At 40.0% G+C, this 22,514-nt stretch overlaps 4 protein-coding genes across 4 annotated transcripts; all 4 read left to right on the plus strand.

Annotated features, from left to right (window-relative positions):
- Window positions 1–10,940: 10,940 nt before the first annotated feature.
- On the plus strand, window positions 10,941–11,162 carry BDZ99DRAFT_400866 (uncharacterized protein; the record flags this gene model as incomplete). The annotated part of the gene is made up of 1 exon (XM_033716193.1): window positions 10,941–11,162. A coding segment is annotated over one exon (222 nt), but the record flags the coding sequence as incomplete, so codon positions are not given.
- A 3,385-nt stretch (window positions 11,163–14,547) lies between these two features.
- BDZ99DRAFT_527043 (uncharacterized protein) lies at window positions 14,548–16,169 on the plus strand (the record flags this gene model as incomplete). Its single annotated transcript, XM_033726196.1, has 2 exons — window positions 14,548–16,072; window positions 16,120–16,169. The coding sequence occupies 2 exons, from the start codon at window positions 14,548–14,550 to the stop codon at window positions 16,167–16,169; spliced, it is 1,575 nt and encodes a 524-aa protein (XP_033569913.1).
- Window positions 16,170–16,532: 363 nt separating this feature from the next.
- Window positions 16,533–17,144, plus strand: BDZ99DRAFT_527044 (uncharacterized protein; the record flags this gene model as incomplete). Its single annotated transcript, XM_033726197.1, has 1 exon — window positions 16,533–17,144. One exon carries the CDS (start codon window positions 16,533–16,535, stop codon window positions 17,142–17,144), a length of 612 nt encoding a protein of 203 aa, XP_033569914.1.
- Window positions 16,791–21,427, plus strand: BDZ99DRAFT_177974 (Pkinase-domain-containing protein). Its single transcript, XM_033713029.1, has 4 exons — window positions 16,791–17,224; window positions 17,465–17,651; window positions 17,739–20,776; window positions 20,835–21,427. Exons 1-4 carry the CDS (start codon window positions 17,197–17,199, stop codon window positions 21,101–21,103), a joined length of 3,522 nt encoding a protein of 1,173 aa, XP_033569915.1. The 5' UTR covers window positions 16,791–17,196; the 3' UTR covers window positions 21,104–21,427.
- Window positions 21,428–22,514: the final 1,087 nt, after the last annotated feature.

Here is a 22,514-nt window from a genome sequence, read left to right on the forward strand (position 1 = left end):
AGTATTAGGCTATATTTTAATACTTTTTATAATACTATACTTCTTTAGAAACTTATTAAACTTTTTTTCCTTACCTTTTTTATTATTTAGCTTATTATCTAGCTTATTTTTATTAACGTCGATAACTTCCTATATTATAGGCTATAAAAGAAAAGTTATAAGCTTATAAACTAGCTGCTAATTTCGAACTATATTATTTACTGCCTTTTTAGCTATTATAAAATCTATAGAAGCTTTAGTAAGCTCTATTTTAAGCTATTTAATATTAGAATTCGTTAATATACTAGACTTTTACTACGCCTTTTTAATAGCTTAATCTAATTTCTTTTCTACTACTTTATAGGCCTGTTCTAAAGCTTTTATTTTTTAAATAAGCTGCTTTTTTAACTTCTAAAGTTAAGCCCGGCTATTATATACTACTTTTCTCTGTTTAAGTATATTTTTCTTAGCCTTAGTTACTTCTTTTTTAATTATTTTTTAGGCTTACTAGAGCTTTTTAGCCTTTTATTTCTTAAATTCTATTACTTTTTTAAAGTCTAGAATTTATTAAATATTTTTAGTAGATATATTATTATTATTAAATTCTATTATACTAGTATAGCTCCTATTAGGGTTTATATAGCTATTCTATCTAAGCTAGGTTATAAAAAAAAACTATTTACTGCTATATAGCGTTTAAATAAAAACCCTATTTTTTATAGTATATAGCGCTAAGCGCTTTTTTTATTATTATATAGCTATTAGAAATATATAGTAAATCTATTAAGTCTACTATAAAATAAGCTATTATAATATATTTTCCTAAATTTATCCAGGTTTTATAGTTATCCTTCTAGGCGCAGGTTAAGTTAATTCCGAAGTAGTAAGCTAGTTTAGGATTAGCGTAAGGGCACACGTGCTATTATTTCGTATACGTGCTTTTTATTAAGGCGTTAGTTCTTAAATTAAATAATATATATAAAGGTAGTACTATATAGGCTATAATATATATAGGAGCTATAGTATATAGGTAGATATAGCTATTAGGTAGGTATATAATATAGGTAGTATAGTATATATAGTATATATAGTATATATAGTATACGTAGTATATATAGTTATATAAAGTTATAAAAGGTAAAATACCTATATCTCCGCCTCTGCTATTTTTCTAGCTACTAAAAAGTATAGTAAAAGGTCCGTTTTTTAGAAAAGCTATTAGGCTATAGCTTTTTTTTTTTCTAGCTTCTATAAAGCTGTTTATACGTCCTTATTTTAGCTTTTTAGAATAGTTTACTTCTACTTTTAATATATTTTCCGTAACTTATTATAATATATTTTAGGGATTAAAGGCTATACCTATAAAAGTATACCGGCGTTAGGTGGCCGGGCACTTTTATATAGTAGAGGTAACCGTTAAGCCCTATATACTCTATTTATAGGTTTATAATAATTATACTTTTTACCTTTATAAGTTCTTTATATAGTGCCTTTAGTACTATAAGCCCGATAAGTAGCCTATATAAAGCGGTGCTATAAACCTGCTCCTATATTATAGTAAGTAGAGTAAATGCTTAAGGTATAATAGAGCTAGTAATAGTATTATAGCCGTTCGAAGGCCTTTAACCGGATAATAATAATAATAAACCGTATTACTAAAATAGAGAAATAACTATTAAAATAGGTATAAAAACTATCCGATATATATCTACTTATATAGGAAGCAAGCCGAATATAAAGCTAATACCTAAGCGTATAATAGAATACTTTTAAAATAGTAATATAAAGTTTTTACCTTTTCCTTTATTAAAGCTTTTATTAACTAATAGTATTTATAGTACCTATAGTATTACTAACATTATTAGCGGTTAATTAAAGAACCTTAAATAGTATAGTACTTATAGCCTTTACCTAGGGAATAGTATTTTTATAGTAGTTAAGTAGAAAACCTTAAATAGTATAGTACTAGCAGCTATTAACAATATAATACCTGTAGGCGCCTATTAGTATATAAGAAAGCCCGAAGCTTCTAAAGGGAAATAGTTATAGCTAGTATAGTAGGGGTAATAGAGCCGTCCGCCGGATAGGTAGAAGGAGGAAAAATAATAGACCGGATAATTTCTAAGCAGATATAATCCCGATAACGCGCTGCAAGGCAACGACGCCTAACCGACCCGGCTATAACACGTAGAGTAGACACGAATACTAGGGCAGCAGCTAAATATACTTAAAAACGGGTATAGCAGGTAAATAGGAGAAGGAAAATAAATACTCTATTTTAGTTAGTAGAAAGGAAATATTAAAGTATACTACCTAGCTAAAAGTATATAAATAATAACTTCTATAAAACACGGTTAGCCTTATAAAAAAAAGACTTTATAAGGTATTATAAAGCAGCGTTAGCTATAAGGCGAGGTATATAATAGCAGCAACTATTAAAAGAAGGCGGCGTTCTATAGCCTTTATTTTAATACTATTTATATAGCCTAAAAAAACGGATATATATATTAGTCTATAAATAGGTAAAAAAAAAAGAATAATATAGGCTTAAAAAGTAAACTAGTGCAGGGGCGTAGAAAAAGAGCTTTATCTACCCGAGTTCTTAAGGCTAGGTTAGAAGGTAAGCTTAGGTAAAAGTTTTTTAACTAGGCTAGAAAGCGTATAAAAAGGGTTATACCCTTTTATTATAGTATAGATAGTATATAATATAATCTATACCTGCTAGCTATAGAAAAAGGGCTAGAAATATAGGTAAAAGAAATATTATAGTTTATAATTAACCTTATATTTATAATAAAGTAGCTAATAAAACGAATAATTTTTTTTATAGTATAAAAAAAATAGAACTATAACTTTAATTACCGGCCTATATATACGGAGTTTAATATTTTACTACTAAAGGTAGCTAAACCCCTATAATATAGGCTATAGAAGAATATAGTATAGAAAAAAGTATAAAAAAACCTAGTAATACGGCTAAATAAGCTAGAAACTTAAAATAACCTGCAGGAGATAAAGGAAAATCTTAATATATTTATATACCGCCTATATAAGTATATATAAGCTATAATAGATAAAACTATACTATTTATAAAGCTGTTAAAATAAGTATTACCTATATAGTTAATAGAATATACTAAAAAAATACGGGAAATAAAGCGGGCCTATAGAACCTAGCGCTTATTAAAAATAGTAAAGGACTAGATTTTATATAAAGTATAGTATAATAGAAAAAAAAGGGCTATATATAAAAAAAGTATAAAAGTATAGCGCTATATAGTAGATAAAATTACGTTAAATCTAAAAGGTATATTATTATTATTATTAAATTCTATTACGCTAGTATAGCTTTTATTAGGGTCTATATAGCTATTCTATTTAGGCTAGTTTATAAAAAGAAACCGTTTACTACTATATAGTATTCGGATAAAAACCCCGTTCTTTATAGTATATAGCGCTAAGCGCTTTTCTTATTATTATATAGCTATTAGAAATATATAATAGATTTATTAAGTCTACTATAGAATAGGCTATTATAATACGTTTTCCTAAATTTATCCGGGTTTTATAGTTATTTTTCTAGGCGCGGGTTAAGTTAATTCCGGAGTAGTAAGCTAGTTTAGGATTAGTATAAGGGCACGCGTACTATTATTTCGCACGCGTGCCCTTTATTAAGGCGTTAGTTTTTAAATTAAATAATATATATAGAAGGTAGTACTATATAGGCTATAATATATATAGGAGCTATATTATATAGGTAGATATAGCTATTAGGTAAATATATAATATAGGCAGTATAGTATATATAGTATATATAGTTATATAAAGTTATAGAAAATAGAATACCTATATTTCCGCCTTTACTATTTTTCTAGCTACTAAAAGGTATAATAGAAGGTTTATTCTTTAGAAAAGCTATTAGGCTATAGCCTTTTTTCTTTTCTAGCTTCTATAAAGCTATTTATACGTCCTTATTTTAGCCTTTTAGAATAGCTTACTTCTACTTTTAACGTATTTTCCGCAACTTATTATAATATATTTTAGGGATTAAAAGCTATACCCGCAAGAGTATACCAGCGTTAGGTAGCCGGGCACTTTTATATAGTAAAGGTAACCGTTAAGCCCTATATACTCTATTTATAGGTTTATAATAATTATACTTTCTACTTTTATAAGTCCTTTATATAGTGCCTTTTATTATTTACTCTATTTAGTATTAAGTGCTAGTATTAGGGGTTTTTAGCGTAGTTTTTTATAGTAGGCTTTTTATTTCTTTTTCTACTTCTTTTTATATTTATTCTAGATTATACCACGCTTTATACGCCTATAAAATTTTTCTAATTCGCCTTTATATTATGCGGCTAGCTATAATACCTTCGCCGCGAGCTTATAAAGTTCGTTGCGCCTGCTTAGGCCGTACTATAGTATTCCTTTCGGCCTATATTTAGCACGGACCGTTTTTTTTTATACAGCTATATTAGGTTTTAATATACTTATAGGCTGGCCTTTTACGTATACAGTTTATATAGGCTACTATAAGTTCCTCTAGCTTTAGCTAAAGTAAAGGGTATAATATCTCGTGCTTTATTACCCTAATATTTATTGTTTTATATACCCCTAAAATAGTATAAAGGTACTAGTTCTATACTATTTTAAGCTACTTAATTTTTATTTTACTAATTTGCTTTTTTATACCCGGTATAGTATACTAAAAGGTATATTTATATATAATAGCAGGCCTAATAACCGCCGAGTATATTATATATACCTTTTAGAAGCTTATATTCTAGGTTAACGCTATAAGCCTTATAAAGGCCTTTATTTAGGCTATAGCTTTATTTTTTATAATATTAATATATAGGCCCTATTTAAGTTTAGAATCTATTTAAACCTTTAGTATTTTTAGGTTTATTATAGGGCCTTTAGTAAAGCCCTATATATTAACTATAGCTTTTATATTAATAAACTTATAGGCTTTTATAAAGTATATTAGGTAGTATTTATCTAGCGTAAAAACTGCTCTATACTTTTTTACCTACTTTATACACCGGTTATACGCCCGTTTAATAGCTTTATAGTTTTTTTCTATACTTTTACTATATATAAAAATATTTATATTATTAATAAACCTATAGGCCGTTATATTACCGCGCTATAGTATTAGTAAAAGCGTGCTAGCAAAGAAAAAAAAAAGTATTAGTAATAGGAAAAAGCCCTATAGTATTCCTATAGTAACTATAATAGGTTCCGCTATAAAGTTTCTAATAGTAAGCTTTATAGTACGGTTCTATAAAAAGGACTTTATAAACCTAACTATCTACTTTAGTACTTATTAAATTTATAGGTTATATATTATATATTTATATAATATATAGTTAAACGCCCCTAATATATTTAGGCTAAAAAGTAATACTATAAGCTATAGATTTCCTTTCTATATAGTATAGATTTATTTAGTAAAAAGCTTAAGTACTATCTATATTAAATATCCTAGTCGTGCCCCTATCTAACTAGGTAAAAGTATATTTTTTTCTTCCGCAATTTTCGATAGCTATATAGCTATAATCCGTTTAAATAGCTTACCTATTATTTCTAGCAGAGCGATCGGCCTATAGGCTTTTACTATTATATAGAACGCTTTTTAGGGCTTATATAGCACTACTATAATAGAATTTTTAAACGGCTAAGAATAGTATTTTTTATATAGGCACTTTATAAAAAACCGAGCTAGTATAGGCGCTAGCTATATTTCGCACTTTTTAAGAAACCTATTAGTAATTCCTATAATACCCGGGGCTTTATCTAGGGCAGTTCCTATTAGCGCTAAAAAAATATCCTTAATTATAATATCTAGCGTAGTATTATATAGTTCCGGGTATTAAAACCTTTCTAAGTTAAATAAGTCTATATTAGCCGGAGGCGGAAAAAACTGCTTTACTAGTATACGTGCTTTTATTTTGTTATCTATATATAAAGTAGGGTTTTTAGGTTTTAAAAAAGGGGGAAATTAAGGCGAAGGTTTTAATTCCTTACTAGCTATACGGCCCTAATTGGCCAGCTTTTATACACCCTTTAGGTCCTTTATTACTTTCTCTACTATACAGCGCCACGCTTTAGTGCTCTCCCTCTGTATAGTTCTCTTCTTGCGGTTGCACTGGACACGGTACGATATCTAGTCCTCTATAGATCGCGACGAGCGCCACGTTCTATACGCCCTCCTAGTCTTATGCACTTCCTCCGAGCATTTTTCTGACTATGCCGGCGATGCCTGTTTTAATGGCCTTGCAATAGGCACCGTAGCAGCGATCGTGGCCTGTATGCATTTGTGGAGGAGGCGTGCGAATTCATCAAGGTCCTCCTCCGTGTCTTGAGGCGGGTACAGATTGTATTGCATGCTGTCTACACTACAACGAGAGGGCGCGACCCCTCTCACACGCTTTCCAGCCTGGCTGGAGGACTCTTGCCTAAGCTCACCTCCTAACCCGGCCTCGAGGACTCGGGTGGACAAAGCCCTCCTCCTACGCCCCTGCACCAGTTTGCTCCTTAAGCCCATATCATCCTCCTCTCCTTGCCTGTTTATGGACCGACACGCGCATCCGTCCTCTCGGGCTGTACAGACAGTGTCTGCTGTCGCTGCTATTGCACACCTCGCCTTACAGCTGACGCTGCTTCGCGATACCTTGTAGAGTCTCCCCTTTACAAGGCCGACCGTGTCTTGCAGGAGTTGTTATCCATATACCCCTAGCCAGGCAGCATACTTCAACGTTTCCCTCCCACTAACCAAGATGGAGCATCCATCTTCCTCCTCCTATCTGCCTGCTATGCCCGTCCTCAAGTATATCCAGCTGCTGCCCCAGCACTTGTGTCCACCCTGCGTGTCGTAGCCGGGTCGGTTAGGCGTCGTCGCCTCGCAGCGCGTTATCGGGATTGCATCTGCTTGGAAATTATTCGGTCTGTCGTCCTTCCTCCCTCTGCCTGTCCGGCGGACGGCTCCATTACCCCTACTATGCTGGCTGTGACCATCTCCCTTCAGGAGCTTCGGGCTTCCTCGCGTGCTGATGGGCGCCTACAGGCATTGCGTTGTCGATAGCTGCGAGCACCACGCTGTTTAAGGTCCTCCACTTAACCGCTATGAGAATGCTATCCCCTAGGCAAAGGCTGCAAGCACCACGCTGTTTAAGGTCCTCCAATTAACCGCCAATAACTCTGGTAACGCTGTAGGCACTGTAGATACCATTAGTTAACGAGAGCTTCGATAAAGGGGAGGGTGAAAACTCTGCATCGCCACCCCAGAGGTGTCCTGTCGTACGCCTAGGCATCGGCTCCACGTTCGGCTTGCTTCCTACACAAGTAGACATACGTCGGATGGTTTTCATACCCATTTTAATAGTTGTTCCTCTGTTCTGGTGATGCGGTTCGTTGTTGTCGTCGTCCGGTTAGAGGCCTTCGAACGGCCACAACGCCATTACTAGCTCTATCGTGCCTTAAGCATCTGCTCTGCTCACTACAATATAGGAGCAGGTTCGTAGCACCGCCTCGTACAGGCTGCTTGTCGGGCTTGCGGTGCCTCTAAAAGGTATATAGAAGCTAGCTAAATAGGGTAGAACTATTAGAAAGGAACTATAGCCACCGCCTTAATTCCCTTTTTTTTTTTTACAGCCTAATAATATAACACTCTATATAAATAATAAAACTAAGGCCTAAATACTTATAGAATAGTTCTTTCTACTTTTTATAGAGGCAGACCTTTCTAATATTAAAGAATACTAATACCTAAAGCTATATAAGTTCTTATAAAACGTTATAGTAGAAAATATCCTCTCCGCGCTAATAGAAATAGCCCCGGATAAGGCCCTAGGTATTATAAAAATAACTAATAGAATTCTTAAAAAATGCGAAACGCAGCTAGTACTAACGCTAGCTAGGTTTTTTACTAAGTACGTGTATATAGGGCACTACCTACAGCTATATAAAGAATTAATTACTATAATACTATATAAGCCTTAGAAAGTATTCTATAATATAGTAAAGTTATATAGGCTAATTATACTGCTAGAAATAGTAGGTAAGCTACTTAAACGTATTATAGTATAAAAACTATCTAAAATAGTAGAAAAGAAAGGTATACTCCTACTAAGCTAAATAGGCGTAAGGCCCGAATAATCTATATAAATAGTACTAGAACTTTTTATAGAATAAATATAAACTATATAAAAGGGTAACTTTTACTTTATTACCTTTCTTTTTAGCCTAGATATTTTAAGGGCCTTTAATAGAGTATTTTATAAGAGAATAATATATAACCTATAGGTCTAATATATACCGGAATAAATAGTCTAATTTATAGAATTATTTCTATAGAACTAAACTATAAAACTTTCTATTAGAAAATATATTACTAAAACTATTCTAGTTAATACAGGTATACTATAAGGATTTTTACTTTTACTAATTTATTTTTTATTTTTTATAAGTATACTTCTACTAGTACTATAAAAAGGTAATATAACAGCCTATAGGTTTATAAATAATACTAATATTCTTATATTTAGTAGAAGTATAGAAGAAAACTATAGGGTAATTAAAAGTGCGTATATATAGTATATAAAGTAGGCGAAGAAGTATAGTATAGTATTTACCCCGGATAAGTATTACTTTATATACTTTATAAGGCGCTATTTAAATACGGTAAATATAAAGGCTATAGTAAATATCTAAGGCTTTATAAAAGGCCTAATTATAAAGCTCTATATACTTAAAGTTTAGGTAGACTTTAAACTTAAATAGGGCCCGTATATACGTATTATAAAGGAAAAGGCTATAGTATAAATAGAAGCTTTTATATAGCTAATAGTATTAATATAAAGCGTAAGCTTCTAAAAAGTATAGTATATATACTTAGCAGTTATTAGGCCGGTTCTTATATATAGGTATACTACCTAGTTTCTAACGCTAAGTATAAAGAAATAAATTAGTAAAGCAAAAATTAAATAACTTAAAATAGCCTAGAACTACTTTCTTTATACTATTATAGGGGCGTATAAAATAATAGATATTAAAACGCTTAAATATAAAACCTTTTACCCTTTTTTAAGGCTTAAGCTAGAGGAACTTATAGTAGTATATATAAACCGCATACGCGCAGGCTAGGCTAGAAAGTATATTAAAACTATATACCGTACTGTTAAAAATACTATTAGAAAATACTATAAGCCTAGGAAAACGCCTAAATATAAGCTAAGCCGGCGTAATATACTAAAAAGGCTCGCGGTTAAGGCTATAGTACTAGCCCTAAGGTATAAAAGGCAGTTAAATAACTTATATAAGCTTTTAAAATAAAAAGCAATATAGGAAGTATATAAGGAAAAGTAGAAAAATAAATAAAAGGCCTATAGAAAGAAATAAAAAGGCCTTTCTACGCCAGCCCTTAATATAAAATAGAATAAAAATTAGGTAACTAAATACTATAAGCTTATAAAAGTAGAAAGCTTAATTATTATACTTTTATAAATAGAATATATAGGGCTTAACGTATACCTGCACTATATAAGGGTGCCTAATTACTTTTTACCTATATACCCCTGCAGGTATATACTATAGTTTCTAAAGTATATAGTAATATACTATAAATAATACTATAATAGTAAAGGTAATATATTTTTTAAGGCTAGAATAAGAATATATATATAGCTATATAAAAACTATAAGGGAAATAAAGCCGTTTTATAATAGTTCCTATACTAAATAGACCTTCTACTCTACCTTTCTATAGCTAGAAAAATAGTAACGGAAAAGCTAGCTATATAGCTAGCCGACTTATATAGCTACGCCCTAAAAATAGAACTATATACACGCACGTATATTATATAACTATAGGCACGCCTGTAATAGGGCAACCCTTTTAATTTCCTATTATCCTTTAATTTAATACCTTAGCTTTTAAGAAAAAGGGCACGCGCGTATAGTAAGGGCACGCGCGCCCTAACACGGACCCCGGACCTTACTAACCTTCTGGACACCGTATAACCCTAGAACCTAGGGCCTACGGACACCGGATTAATCCTAGAAAATATATTAAAATAGCTTACTCTATAGTAATACTTACAGAGCTACCACGCGTCCCCTACAGCCGCGCAGAAATAAAAGGAACGCAAGGCGTTATATACTATAGAAAACAAGGTTTTCACCCGACTGCTATAGAGCGAACGGTTTCCCCTTATAAATAAAACCTAGATAGCACTGCTGTATAAACCCTAATAGGAGCTAAATCGGCCTAATAGAACCTAATAATAATAATATATAAGGCTATATAAATTAGAAAGGCTATATAGCCGTATATACGGCCGTATATAAGGCTATATAAATTGAAAAAAATACGCTGTAAAACGGAGAGGCAGTATAGCTATATTAATTTATATAGCTTTATATATAGTAACACGTATAAGCTTATATACGGCCTTATATATAGTATTATATATATAGAAACGTAAAGGTAAATACCTAGAAAAAGCTCCGCGCTGCTCTAAGCTAATTAGAAGGCGGTAAAATAATAGGGTTAGAGAAGGTGTATAATTACTTAAAAAGGGGTATATAATTACTTATTATAGAGGTTCCCTTTAAAAGTTTCTGCCGCGCTAAAAACGTTATAGCGCACGCTAGACGTTAGCCTACGCTATAAACCGTCTAGCCCCTTCCTATACGGGCCTAGCGCCAACGAAAATCCGCCACGTTAATGCTAAGAAACCCCTCCATCACCTGTACACTCTACTTTCTAATTTAATTCTCGTCCACTACTATGCTAATAAACTATATACGACAATACTACAAGGGCGCAAGCCCTTACGCTTAAGGCTATAAATATTCCTTCTAACCAAATTACTGCCATTACTGGCATGTTAGAGCGCACGATTCGGGACGTTTAGAAGAGGGCTATAGATCGCGGCTGGAACCCCTAACAATCGCTTAAAGTTCTTAATATATACGTGCAAGATGCACCTCGCTCTGGCCGGCCGACTGTACAAACCCTAAGGAAGATTGCAAAGATAGAGAAGTTAATTACTAAGAGCAGAGCTGGAAGGGAATTAAATACTTACCAGCTTACAGAAGAGGTGGGAATCTTAGCCACGACTGCATGGCGCATTCTTCGCCGCCACCTTAATATGCGGAAGACAAAACCTATATAGAAACCTGGGCTATAGAAGTAGATAAAGCAGGAACAATTACAGTAGTGCCTTAACTATTAACACTGGACTCTTAAGGACTAGAAGAATGTTATCTAGAGCAATAAGACGGCCTTTATAGTTAGCCAGCGCCGTAGAGGATATTATATCTAGTGTTGGTTAAATAAACAGTTCTTGCGCATAATAATATAAGAACGCTGGAAAGGATACTTAGAGTTTATATTCTGGGGCTGCTTCTCTTATAATCGCAAGGGCCCTTGCTATATCTAGCACCTAGAAATAAAGGCTGAACGCGCTGCAGTAGATAAAGATCTCGCCGAGCTTAATAAAACTATTAAGCCTATTGCACGGGCAGAGTGGGAGCTAGAGAATCCTCTATCGCGCCTTAGGGCAACACGCAACCGCCCAGGCAGAAAGCCCTAGTAGCAGTTTACACAGGATACTGGAAAGCTTATAAAAGGCAGTAGAACAGGCGTTAATTGGTATCGCTATAAGAAGGAGATCTTAGAGAAGAAGCTTATCCTATTTGCCCAGCACTGCGCGCGCGATTGGCAGGGTACAATTGTACAGGAAGATCGTGCTCCTGCGCACGTACATCATTACCAAGCAACTGTCTACGCCGCTGCTAAGGTCTAATAACTTCTCTAGGTTGCAAATTCCCCAGATCTCAACGCGATAGAGCCTGCCTGGCCTTACCTTAAGCGCACAACTATAAAGAAGGGCGCGCCAAAGTCTAGGGCACAAGGAGATAAGCGGTGGCGGCAGAGCTGGAAGGATATGGAGCAATAGCGCTGCCAGGCCTGGATTTAACGGATTCCACGATATATCCAAGAGATAATTAGGCTTAAGGGCGGCAATAAGTATAGAGAGGACGCTATGGAGAAGACTCGCTATTTAAAGCGCCCAGATAACTGGGCAGATGTTAATAATAACAACAATAACGACAACAACGATAACAACAACGACGACGACAATAATAACTAAGTAGATGTTGATAACAATAAAGGCACTAAGGACGCTGAGCAATTACCAGAGGCTGCATTAAGGAAAAAGAAATATAAGGAGCGCGCAGAGGCAGAGCGCCTAGTGGCCCTGACATCTTCAAGACTAGCAGGGCATTAAAAACAGAGCAAAACCCTGCCAAAATCTCGAAAACGAATGCTCGTACGGTCAGGTTCATATCTGCAGAAAATAACCCGTTGGCTGCACAAACGGAGCTGCCATATAGCCCACCTGGCGCGCCGCGCCGTACGCGCTCAGCTACTAGGGCAGCAGCGAACCAGACTTATTAAACTGGTGGAGCTATACTAAATATACGAGTCTTAGAGGGGGCAGGAGAGGTTATTAAGTAGCTATATAGTTGTGTGCCGAGCTGGTGGCGTATTAAGGCTTAAGCCATATTTTTTAGCGCGGCAGAAACTTTTAAAGAGAACCTCTATAGGGGGTGTACAATTATCTGTCCCCTATAGAATTTATTTATTTAGCTAATTCTATATATCTATTTATCTATCTATCTATTTACCCTTACTATAGGCTTAGATTTTAGCAGATTATAAAATAGGCACTAGGCCTAATTAGGTAATAGCGTATAGTAGGTATAGTAATATTTTAGGCTAGATTAGGCTTAGTTTTAGAATAAGCCTAATTATTTTAGATAAGCCTAATTATCACCCCTCCTTTTGCTGTATATCACCCCCCCCTAGATTTAGCCTAGCTCCGCCCTATAATAACTTTGTTCCACCAGTTAAACTATAACTTAGGCTATAATTATATTTAGTAATAGTTTTTAATTTACTAATATAATACTAGATCTCTCCGCCGGATAAGCAGGCACCCTAACAGCGACCTAAGGCTCTATTTCCTTAGTCCCTAACAGTTAACTAGCCCTTAAGAATGGTTCTTTGCCTACTTCTAAGGAGGAGGCTGTTCGTAGTAAAGGAGAATTATTAGGTGTAAGACCTTAGTATAACAGTGTATACGGCTTTCCTTTTAATTAGCAATTAATAGGTGGCTATCTAGGAGCTTTCCGCTTCTAGACTAAATAGAGTATATAGAGTGAATACATCCTTTCCAATTTGTACAAGCGGTAAGTAAGTGAATAGAAAGGAGCCTCTATTAGGCGATGTTTTAATAATTTCGGCATCCTCCTATGCACATCGGCACTGCGCGTATAGCTGTACGTGATGCCATAAGTAATGCTGTATGTAATGCCGTGATGTAAGGATTATAATAGCATAAGCGTTATATCCCTATGCATAAAGCTCTCAAAACAACTAAAACTATGCACGCTCGAACGTGATATAGTAAACGTTTTGAACAGGAAAAGTGAGATAACGTTACAGAAGCGTTAGAGGACGTTTCACAATGCTATACGTATGTATATATGTGCAACTCCGCTGCCGTCGATGTAAAGAAGAACTTAAGCAATACAATTCTATCTATCTATCCATACAACTCTGTTCTATCTCTCTCTGCATCGACTCTATACCTTTAACACGTGAGTGATGCTGTACATAATGCTATATATATGGCCATACGTACGGCGTTTCTTATACGGCCTCACGTACGGCTATATAGCCATGCCGATTTGTACAGCCTCACGTACGAGCTCACATACAGCTGTATATACAGCTGTGCGAATTGGAAAGAATGCGCCGTAGAATGGAGAGGTTGTATAGCCATGCCGATTCGTATAGCCTCACGTATAGCCTCACGTATAGCCTCACGTACAAGCTCACATACAAGCTCACGTACAAGCTCACATACGTCCTCGCGTATAGCATCACGTGTAGAGAGACGTAGATGTGAGTGCCCGGAGGAAGCTCCGCGCTGCTCCGAGCCAATCAGAAGGTGGTGAAGCGCCAAGAGGAGGGGGGAGTGCGTGTGCGTGGAGTGATTAGGGGGTGTATAGTTAGTAGCCCCCTTTAGAGGAGTGTGAGACGACGTAGCGAAAAGCCTTGCAGAGGGAAACTAGGGAAGGAGGAGAGCAAATGAAAGTCTAGTGCTAGAGGCATAGCGGTCAATTTCTGTGTGATTCGATACATATACCACCAGCCGTCCCAGCCAAATAACGTCGTTCATCCCCGAGCGAGAATTACCCACCAACAGGAATTGGGGAGGATTTGAGGTGCTAGTCTATATTCTTCTAAGCGTGACCAAATCTGCTCGCGCAACACTCGATCAATTCTCGGTGGTGGGCGATTCTCGCTCGTGGGTGAACGAAGTTATGCCGCCTGAATGTGATTTGACCAATCCATGGGCAAAAACTGAGTGATTCCGGGTAGATTTGCCGTTCAAGCTAACCACATTCGGTCTAGCGCGTCCCGGTGTCATCACTTCGAGATGCACCTCGATTCTCTATCGATCGGCTCTTCGACGTACGGAAACCATGTCCTCAGACCTGTTTGCTGCTTTTGCCCCTCAGCCTGCATCGGCTACATCGCCTTCTACTTCTGACGCAGATCGGGCGGCGGCTTCAGGTCCGCACGCTCCTCCGCAGTCATCGCAGCCTTTCAGTTTCTTCGACGATTTGGGTGCCCCAGAGGCGGGAAGGGGCAACGCTCAGAGCCAGACAGCTCCGAAAGCTTCGAAAGATGGCTTGATTTGGTCTTCATTCGAATCAAGTCGACCAAAAGATGTCCCTGCTGTTAGCGAAGACGGAGACGATTGGGGCGATTTTGAGGGCGCTCCCGAAGCGCAACCCTCTCCGTCCATGGCCGCCGGATCTGGCTCCCAGCGTGCGTACAGATTAACACAGAGACCTGAGCCTTTGGCAACCCCCGTTGCGCACAATGCCCACATAGTGACGGCAAGATCGGAACAGGGTGTTGGCTTTCCAGTCATCCACGGGCTTCCGTCTGCGGTCACGTCCCGACCAAGTTCTCAAAAACCTACCCGAGCAGAGCCTACGCAGGCCTTCACGAACCAAGATTTATCTGGACGTGGCCTCAGTGTCTTGTTTGACGCCACAGAGCTTGAAGCAGGAGACGATGATTTTGGCGATTTTGAAACGCCAGTGGTCCCCCATAGTACAGTTTCTGCTGACGCGAGGATTAATCCGTGGTCGAACCAAGCAAACCAACCAATCTCTATAGCTGTCTTGGATACGCCGTCTGCTTCTTTCAAATCGATATCTCAGCCCTCGCCTACCAAACAAGAAACTCAGTCCTGGGACGAGTTCGCTGAGTGGGATGAAAACTCTCCCAAGGCCGCAAATGATACCAGCAACACAGTGGACACGCCTGTGCTAACTTTTCCGTCTATGATGCCATCCTCTAATTCAGCCTCGTCCGATAACGAACCACCACCTACAAACATACCACCACCCGGGGTGCTTCTAAGTCTTTTCCCGTTGCTTTTCTCCGAAGCTCAAACCCAGCTGTTCAAACCCATGGCTGCGCAGACCTACCAAATGAAGAACAGAATCCTATCGGACCACACCACAGTAGGTTTTCTCCAAGGTTATCTAGCGATAGCTACGGTAGCTGCTCGCGTTATTGCTGGCCGAAAGCTACGCTGGAAACGCGACGCGCATCTCGCTCAAGGAATGAGAGTGGGGCCGGCTTCGTCGCGAGCTACATCAGGGATGAAGCTAACGGGCATCGACAAAAGCGAGATGAACAAGGAAGAAAGAGAAGTGCTGGACGTTGTTCGCGCATGGAAGGATCAGGTAGGCCGGCTCAGATCAGCAGTTGCAGCCGCGAATGCTATCAACCCGGGCTGTCTGGGACCTGTTCCAGACATCCAAGAAGCGATGCCTGTGAAGCTGCTGAGCGAAGCTGACGGAGGTGTGCCAGCCCCTAAGCAATGTGCCTTGTGTGGCCTCAAGCGCGAAGAGCGTGTCGCCAAGGTAGATGTCGCTGTGGAGGACAGCTTCGGGGAATGGTGGGTAGAGCAGACACGGATGCATCGAGGTAAGATGTGGACCTAGACTCAGGAGATTGGTGGTTGACATAGACAGGCTGCAAGAATTTCTGGGAGAAGAATAAGGATGTTCTCCGCCAACGCTGAACCTTCAGTCCTGGATACACGAAGCCCGTCACAGAAGCCCTCGTAGAGCACTTTACGTTTGAGGGCTTAGGGTCTACGGATCGGTGCTTCAGTCGGCTGAAGTTAACCCGGTCATTCAACTCGTCTGCCAATCTTCGACCCCACATGCGCAAGGAGAGTCCCTTTGCTTGGTAGCACTAGATCCGGCATTGCACGATCGCTCTAAGTATGGAGTGTAGAAAGACGGCATTCTCGCTTGCTGGATGATTGCGGATATGGTCTATGGCGGATATGATCTACGCTTCGGCTTTGGTAATTGAGTTTCTACCTGGAGACTGCTCTGGACAATAGATAATATGCTACCCGCGGCGGAGACGGGATAAAATGCTTCGGGCGTTTGATGCTACTGGTGTTTTCCGTTCACCAGCGAGCCCGCAGTGCTATTTGGCGGACATTTGGCTGTCCGAAGTGTCTGCTCGCCAGGTTACAGAACTGGCGGGCAGCTTGAACGAGACCATAATGGCGTATTGGACAGACTGCTTCGGCGTGCGGGTGACTGCGATTTTGCGAGCCGTGGACGGAGCCAACTTCGAGACTCGGCTCGATTGCCCCGCGCCAGAGTCGACCACGTCGGTCAGTCAAGCGTTGAATATCCCAGCCTCCAGCGCCGTCTGCGCCGCTGACTACTACTATCTACTGCCGACAAGTACACCACCGCATGAGGTCGCCGCCGCCCAGCTCCCTCTCGAAGCAAGACGTCCCCGCCGTCTACCTGGAGACGTGACTTCGTCCTGTTCGTCTCTCGTCGACCGCGGCTTCACCCCCCTTCCCCCCCATCCCGCTCTCCGTCGCTGCTTTCTCCGCCCTCTCAACCCTCTCTCGGGTGCCGCTGGCTGCCCCAACCGTCGGGCATCGTCCCCAGCCAGAACTTCACTACTCCGGCCTGCACCCAACCTCCGAAGCCCTTCGCCGCACCTCCTCGTGACCACCGAGTGACCAGAAACCGCTCCTCCCGCCCCGGCACGCGCTGGCCTCCGTCAGCTATCCCATGGTAATGAGCAGGCCAAATGATCATGGTGAGCATTTTCTAGTCCCCACTCGATAAGACATTCATGCTGCTCGATGCGCCCGACGACCTGCAAAGGAACCACCATATCCACCCGAACATACCATTCCCACTATGGCTTTATTATCGCACATCGATGAGTGCGACGATTTCTGCTGCTGTTCCCGTTCACCGAATGGCAGCATGGTTCTCCACACACTACTCACGGAGACCAATACCGAACTCATGGCTAATCATTCTCTTTCTCCAGGCCCGCAAAATCATGACTCTCAACCAGCCTCGCACCTTACGCAGCGGTTCGTCACGAACGAGATCATCCTCCCCAAAAATAAGAGCACCAGCAATCTCCTGTCACATGCCTCGAGCTCCGGAATCACCATAGATACATTGCGACCTCGAATGTCATTAGATGCAGGATCATCAGATAAAGTAGCGAGGTACGCACATGTTCAGTCGACAACTCTGTCGCTAGAACAATCCCCACAGCTACCGAAGGCATTGCGCTAACAGTACGGATTGATCAGGTCCCCAATTGTCCCGGAACATGAGCATGGCCTTGGAGCGTCCGGCCTCCGTAGAATACGCCAGCAACCTTTACCACGACCACTATCTGGACACAATTTCGGTGCTCAGCCGAGATCTGCGTCGTTGAGCCTCGCCCTTCCAAGATCGCGAAACCCATCGGCATCCCTACAATCTGGTTCTGCATCGCCCACCCTCAACTTCAGTGAAGACCTGTCTAGATTTCCCTCCGAGTCGTTACACTCGTTCTCATTCGCCCATCAGTCGGAAGAGTTCATCCACAGTCGGCAAAATGTCTTGAAACGGTCTATAGATTTTATGCGTGACAGACTTGGCTGGGCGGCGAGCAACCCCGGATTGGCCAATGCTCAAGCGAAGTTGAGCGGCGACCAAGAAGTTCAGAGCATGATGGAACTACTCACTAGAGCGAACTTGATAGGACAAGATGCGTCCCGAGCGTACGGCTTGGGCTCCAAGGGACCCCTTACTGGACCACCAGACATGTCCGGGGAAAACGTCTTCGCCAAAAGCTTCCTGCCAAGGTCTGAGAGCCCGGACAGCTTTGACGATGACGTTTCTCCTAGGGCCGAAAGAAAGGCAGAGTCGATCCAAGAAGCTAGGCTCTTACCATCCGAAACTTCTAAAGCAACACAATCCAAGCTTGTAGACTCGGCTGGACTTTCCGGACACCATACATTTGGATCTTCAGACATGGTGGAAGCGCCTCCTCCGCCCTCTCTATCCCCTCGAGCTGCGCTGAAACGAACACTAACGGACACCGCTCCGCTCACGATCCAAAGCCAACTGAACGACGCCATGGCACAGCCCTACCTCATCGGCGATCAAGGACCCAGCAATCATCTTGCATCACCTACAGGCGTTCCCCCGACATCCCACCCCAATATGTCGGGGCCGCATAGTGCAGGGCCTGCCCCCCATGGACATGGAAGCCGGTGGGCTCCAGCGGCCCAAGCAATATTTACCACCGAGGCTCAAGCCCCCTGGACAATCACCGCCGCGAATGACCTAGCATGCCTAGTATTCGGGGTAACCAGAGCCGAAGTACGAAAGTTGGGAATTCTAGAAGTGGTAAGAGAAGAGCGGAGAAAGTGGTTGGAGGATAAGCTAAAGAATCCGGAATCCGGATCAAAGCCGTCACGAGAGCCTTACAGCCAAAGTCAGCGTACGAGTCCAACTCCAACGACTTCTTTGAATGTTGGCAATGGTGTGACCGCAAAACTACTCAGCAAACCTCCTTCTCGGCAACTCCAGCAGAGCAGGAGATCCAAGACCGATGATGGCAGTGGGGCGACATTTGCATCGAAAAAGAATGTCAAAGGGGCTTTGAACCATGCTTCAAAGGGATCGAGGGGTGTTCTGCTATGTGGCGACGTGGTTCCGATCCAGAAACGCAACGGTGCCCTTGGATCAGCTAGTCTATGGGTGAAAGAGAAGCGCGGTGGCCTAATATGGGTTCTGGAGGAAATTGCTGAAGACGTTGTCTATGTTAGCGTAGATGAGGTGGGGTGCGTGACGACAGGGCAAGGAGCCGTAGAAGCTGTCTGGGGAACCGAAAGGTTGCGAAGAGGAATGGACATCAAGCGACTGATCCCAGCAATACCAAGGCTTGCAGGAACCAACACGGGTGCTCTGGATTACGAAAAGATCGCGCAAGTTAAAACTTTCACGGCTAGGACATCCAACAGCATCAATATACCCGTCACTGTGGAACAACTTTCCGGCGAACCAACTTTCAGGGTGTCAAGCTTTCCGCACATTGCCGGCATCATAGTTCTCTCTGCGTCGAGTCTGGCAGTGACGAGCTCCAATACAGTCTTCTCATCCGCCTTATTTGGCCAGCCAAAGCCGGATGGACTTCACATTACGGAGCTAATCCCTGGATTCGATCGGATCCTGCACGTCATGACCGACGAGGACAAGATAGAGTTGGTGGATGGGATCGTAATTCCGGAACACAGTTTCCGGCGCGCCAGAGCCCTTTTGGCCATGAGGGAAGGCAAGGCGGATGCTGCTGCTGTCTTCCTTCGACCCAGCGGTCTCCCAGCACGGCACTCGGATGGTGCGGAGATCATGGTTGACGTACAAATGAGGGTTGTTAAAAGCGAAAAGTCGAACATACGTTATGGCGACCATATCATCACAGAAGAAGCCGAATCACACGAGAGCTCGCCGTCGCCAGAATTAGTCTATGCCCTGTGGGTCACGTATTCGAGGCATTTGCATGCAACAAACCATGGCACTGGACCAGTTACGCCCCTTGTATCTCGGCCTGGAACTCCGCCACGTCAGCCTTCACCTGGACAACCTTTGAGCGTCGTGAGCCCCCAAGACATGGACACGGACGAATCCAAGCAAGACCCAGTCCATGTCTCGCTTCTTACAAAGCAATTCCAGGAAGCAATGAAACTGCCGGTATCTATGACCCCCAAGGACAAGGAAGTTGCCGAAAACGTCGAGACCATGGACCCACCGAAGAAGAAAACTATCAACGACTTTGTTGTGTTGGAAGACATGGGACAGGGTGCTTACGGGCAGGTCAAACTGTGCCGATACAAGAAGAACAGTAGTAAAAAGGTAGTCATCAAGTACGTGACGAAACGTCGCATTCTCGTTGATACGTGGACAAGAGATCGGCGGCTCGGGACGGTGCCTCTTGAGATCCATGTTCTGGATTATCTGCGCCGAGAGGACTTCAAGCATCCGAACATCGTTGAAATGTCGGACTTCTTCGAGGACGACATCAACTACTACATAGAGATGGTACCCCACGGTCTCCCCGGCATGGACCTCTTTGACTATATTGAGCTGCGCGTCAATATGGACGAGGATGAATGTCGGCAAATATTCGTGCAGGTCGCCGAGGCTATTCACCACTTACATACGAAAGCAAAAGTGGTCCATCGCGATATCAAAGACGAGAATGTCATCCTTGATGGGGAAGGCAATATCAAGCTAATCGATTTTGGAAGTGCGGCATACATCAAGAATGGGCCCTTTGATGTTTTCGTTGGAACTATAGGTGAGCGCTACAGTTGTAAGAGACATAGTTATTCGAGCGACGTTTTAATATTTCGTAGATTATGCCGCTCCGGAGGTCCTTGCTGGCAAATCATACCGCGGCAAAGAACAAGACGTTTGGGCACTTGGCATTTTGCTCTACACTATCGTTTACAAAGAGAACCCCTTCTACAGCATTGACGAGATCATGGATCACGATTTGCGGGTCCCGTATATTATGAGCGAGGAAAGTATCGAATTGATCAGGCTGATGCTAAATCGCGATGTCGATAAGCGCATCACCATCACTCAAGTGTTGGAGCACCCGTGGTGTAGATTAGGGGCCTAATTACGCCTGCAGGACAAAGCGTGGGCCCATTCAGGGCGCTATAAAGCCTAGACGAGAGCTATTTATACGACTACGATCTAAGAATAGCGATTTATTATTAAGTGATAAATCGCATAGACGTTAAATCTAGCGAGCATTTAGGGACTCGGAGCGAGCATATAGATCTGCTTAAAAAGAACTGTTCGAGATTTTTATAAGGCTGCCTGTTTAAATAGATATATACTTTATAGAAAAGGGCTTCTATTTATTTATACACCCCTTTTCTATTCTATATATATACACCCCCGTATATTATTACACGTATACGCCCTTTTAAAACGCCCTAATAGTAAATCTAAAACTAAAAGTAATAAACTATAACTATAGAAATTATATAGAGATTAATATTATAAAATAATATAATAACCCTAAAGGAAAACTAATAAGTAATAAAAAAAGGCTAAATAGATACTTATTAGGCCTTAAACGGCCTTTTCCTTTATTTTATAAGCGATATTTACCTATAGTTATAAAACGTTATATAGTTATATAATAATTAGAAAAGCGTACTAGCAGCTAGCGCTAAACGCGCTAGGAACCTATTTCTAGCAGCTATACTTTTAACCTTTTTTTTTTTTTATATTATAACTTCTATAGTATAGTAATATAACCTTTTCTAATTACTATTTACTTATTAAGTTTTTATACTTTATAATACCTTTTATAATATCTACTATTTTTATAAAAACTATATTTAGTAATTTTAGCTACCTTTAGTAATTTTAGCTACCTAAAAACCTAGTTTACTATTTTACCTATTATAATAAGTTGCTATTACTATAATAAACTTAAAAAAAGGCGTTAACTCTACTAATTCCAGCCGTACTTTTTTAGGTATATTTAGTAAAGCTATTAAAGTATTTAGCTCTATAATATAGTACCTTAAAGCTGCTAGTAAGTAGCTAGTAATACTATTTTTAAAGTTTAATTTACTATTACCTTCTAACTTTTTTTTTACCTTTATATTTTCTAAAAATATTACTAACTTTATAGCTAGCCTTTTTTTTTTCCTAAGCCTTTTATATATTAGGATATTAAATATAACTAATAAAAAAAAGGAACTAAAATATAGGTAAATTTAATAATAAAAAATTATTTAGTAATATTATTATTATTATTATTATTAGGTTCTATTAGGCCGATTTAGCTCCTATTAGGGTTTATATAGCAGTACTATTTAGGTTTTATTTATAAGGGGAAACCGTTCGCTCTATAGTAGTTAGGTAAAAACCTTATTTTCTATAGTATATAACGCCTTACGTTTTTTTTATTTCTACGCGGCTATAGAAAATATATAGCAGCTCTATAAGTATTACTATAGAGTAAGCTATTTTAATATATTTTCTAGGATTAATCCGGTGTCTATAGGCCC

This window comes from Mytilinidion resinicola, assembly GCF_010093595.1.
Source record: "Mytilinidion resinicola strain CBS 304.34 unplaced genomic scaffold BDZ99scaffold_29, whole genome shotgun sequence".
Lineage (NCBI taxonomy): Eukaryota > Fungi > Ascomycota > Dothideomycetes > Mytilinidiales > Mytilinidiaceae > Mytilinidion > Mytilinidion resinicola.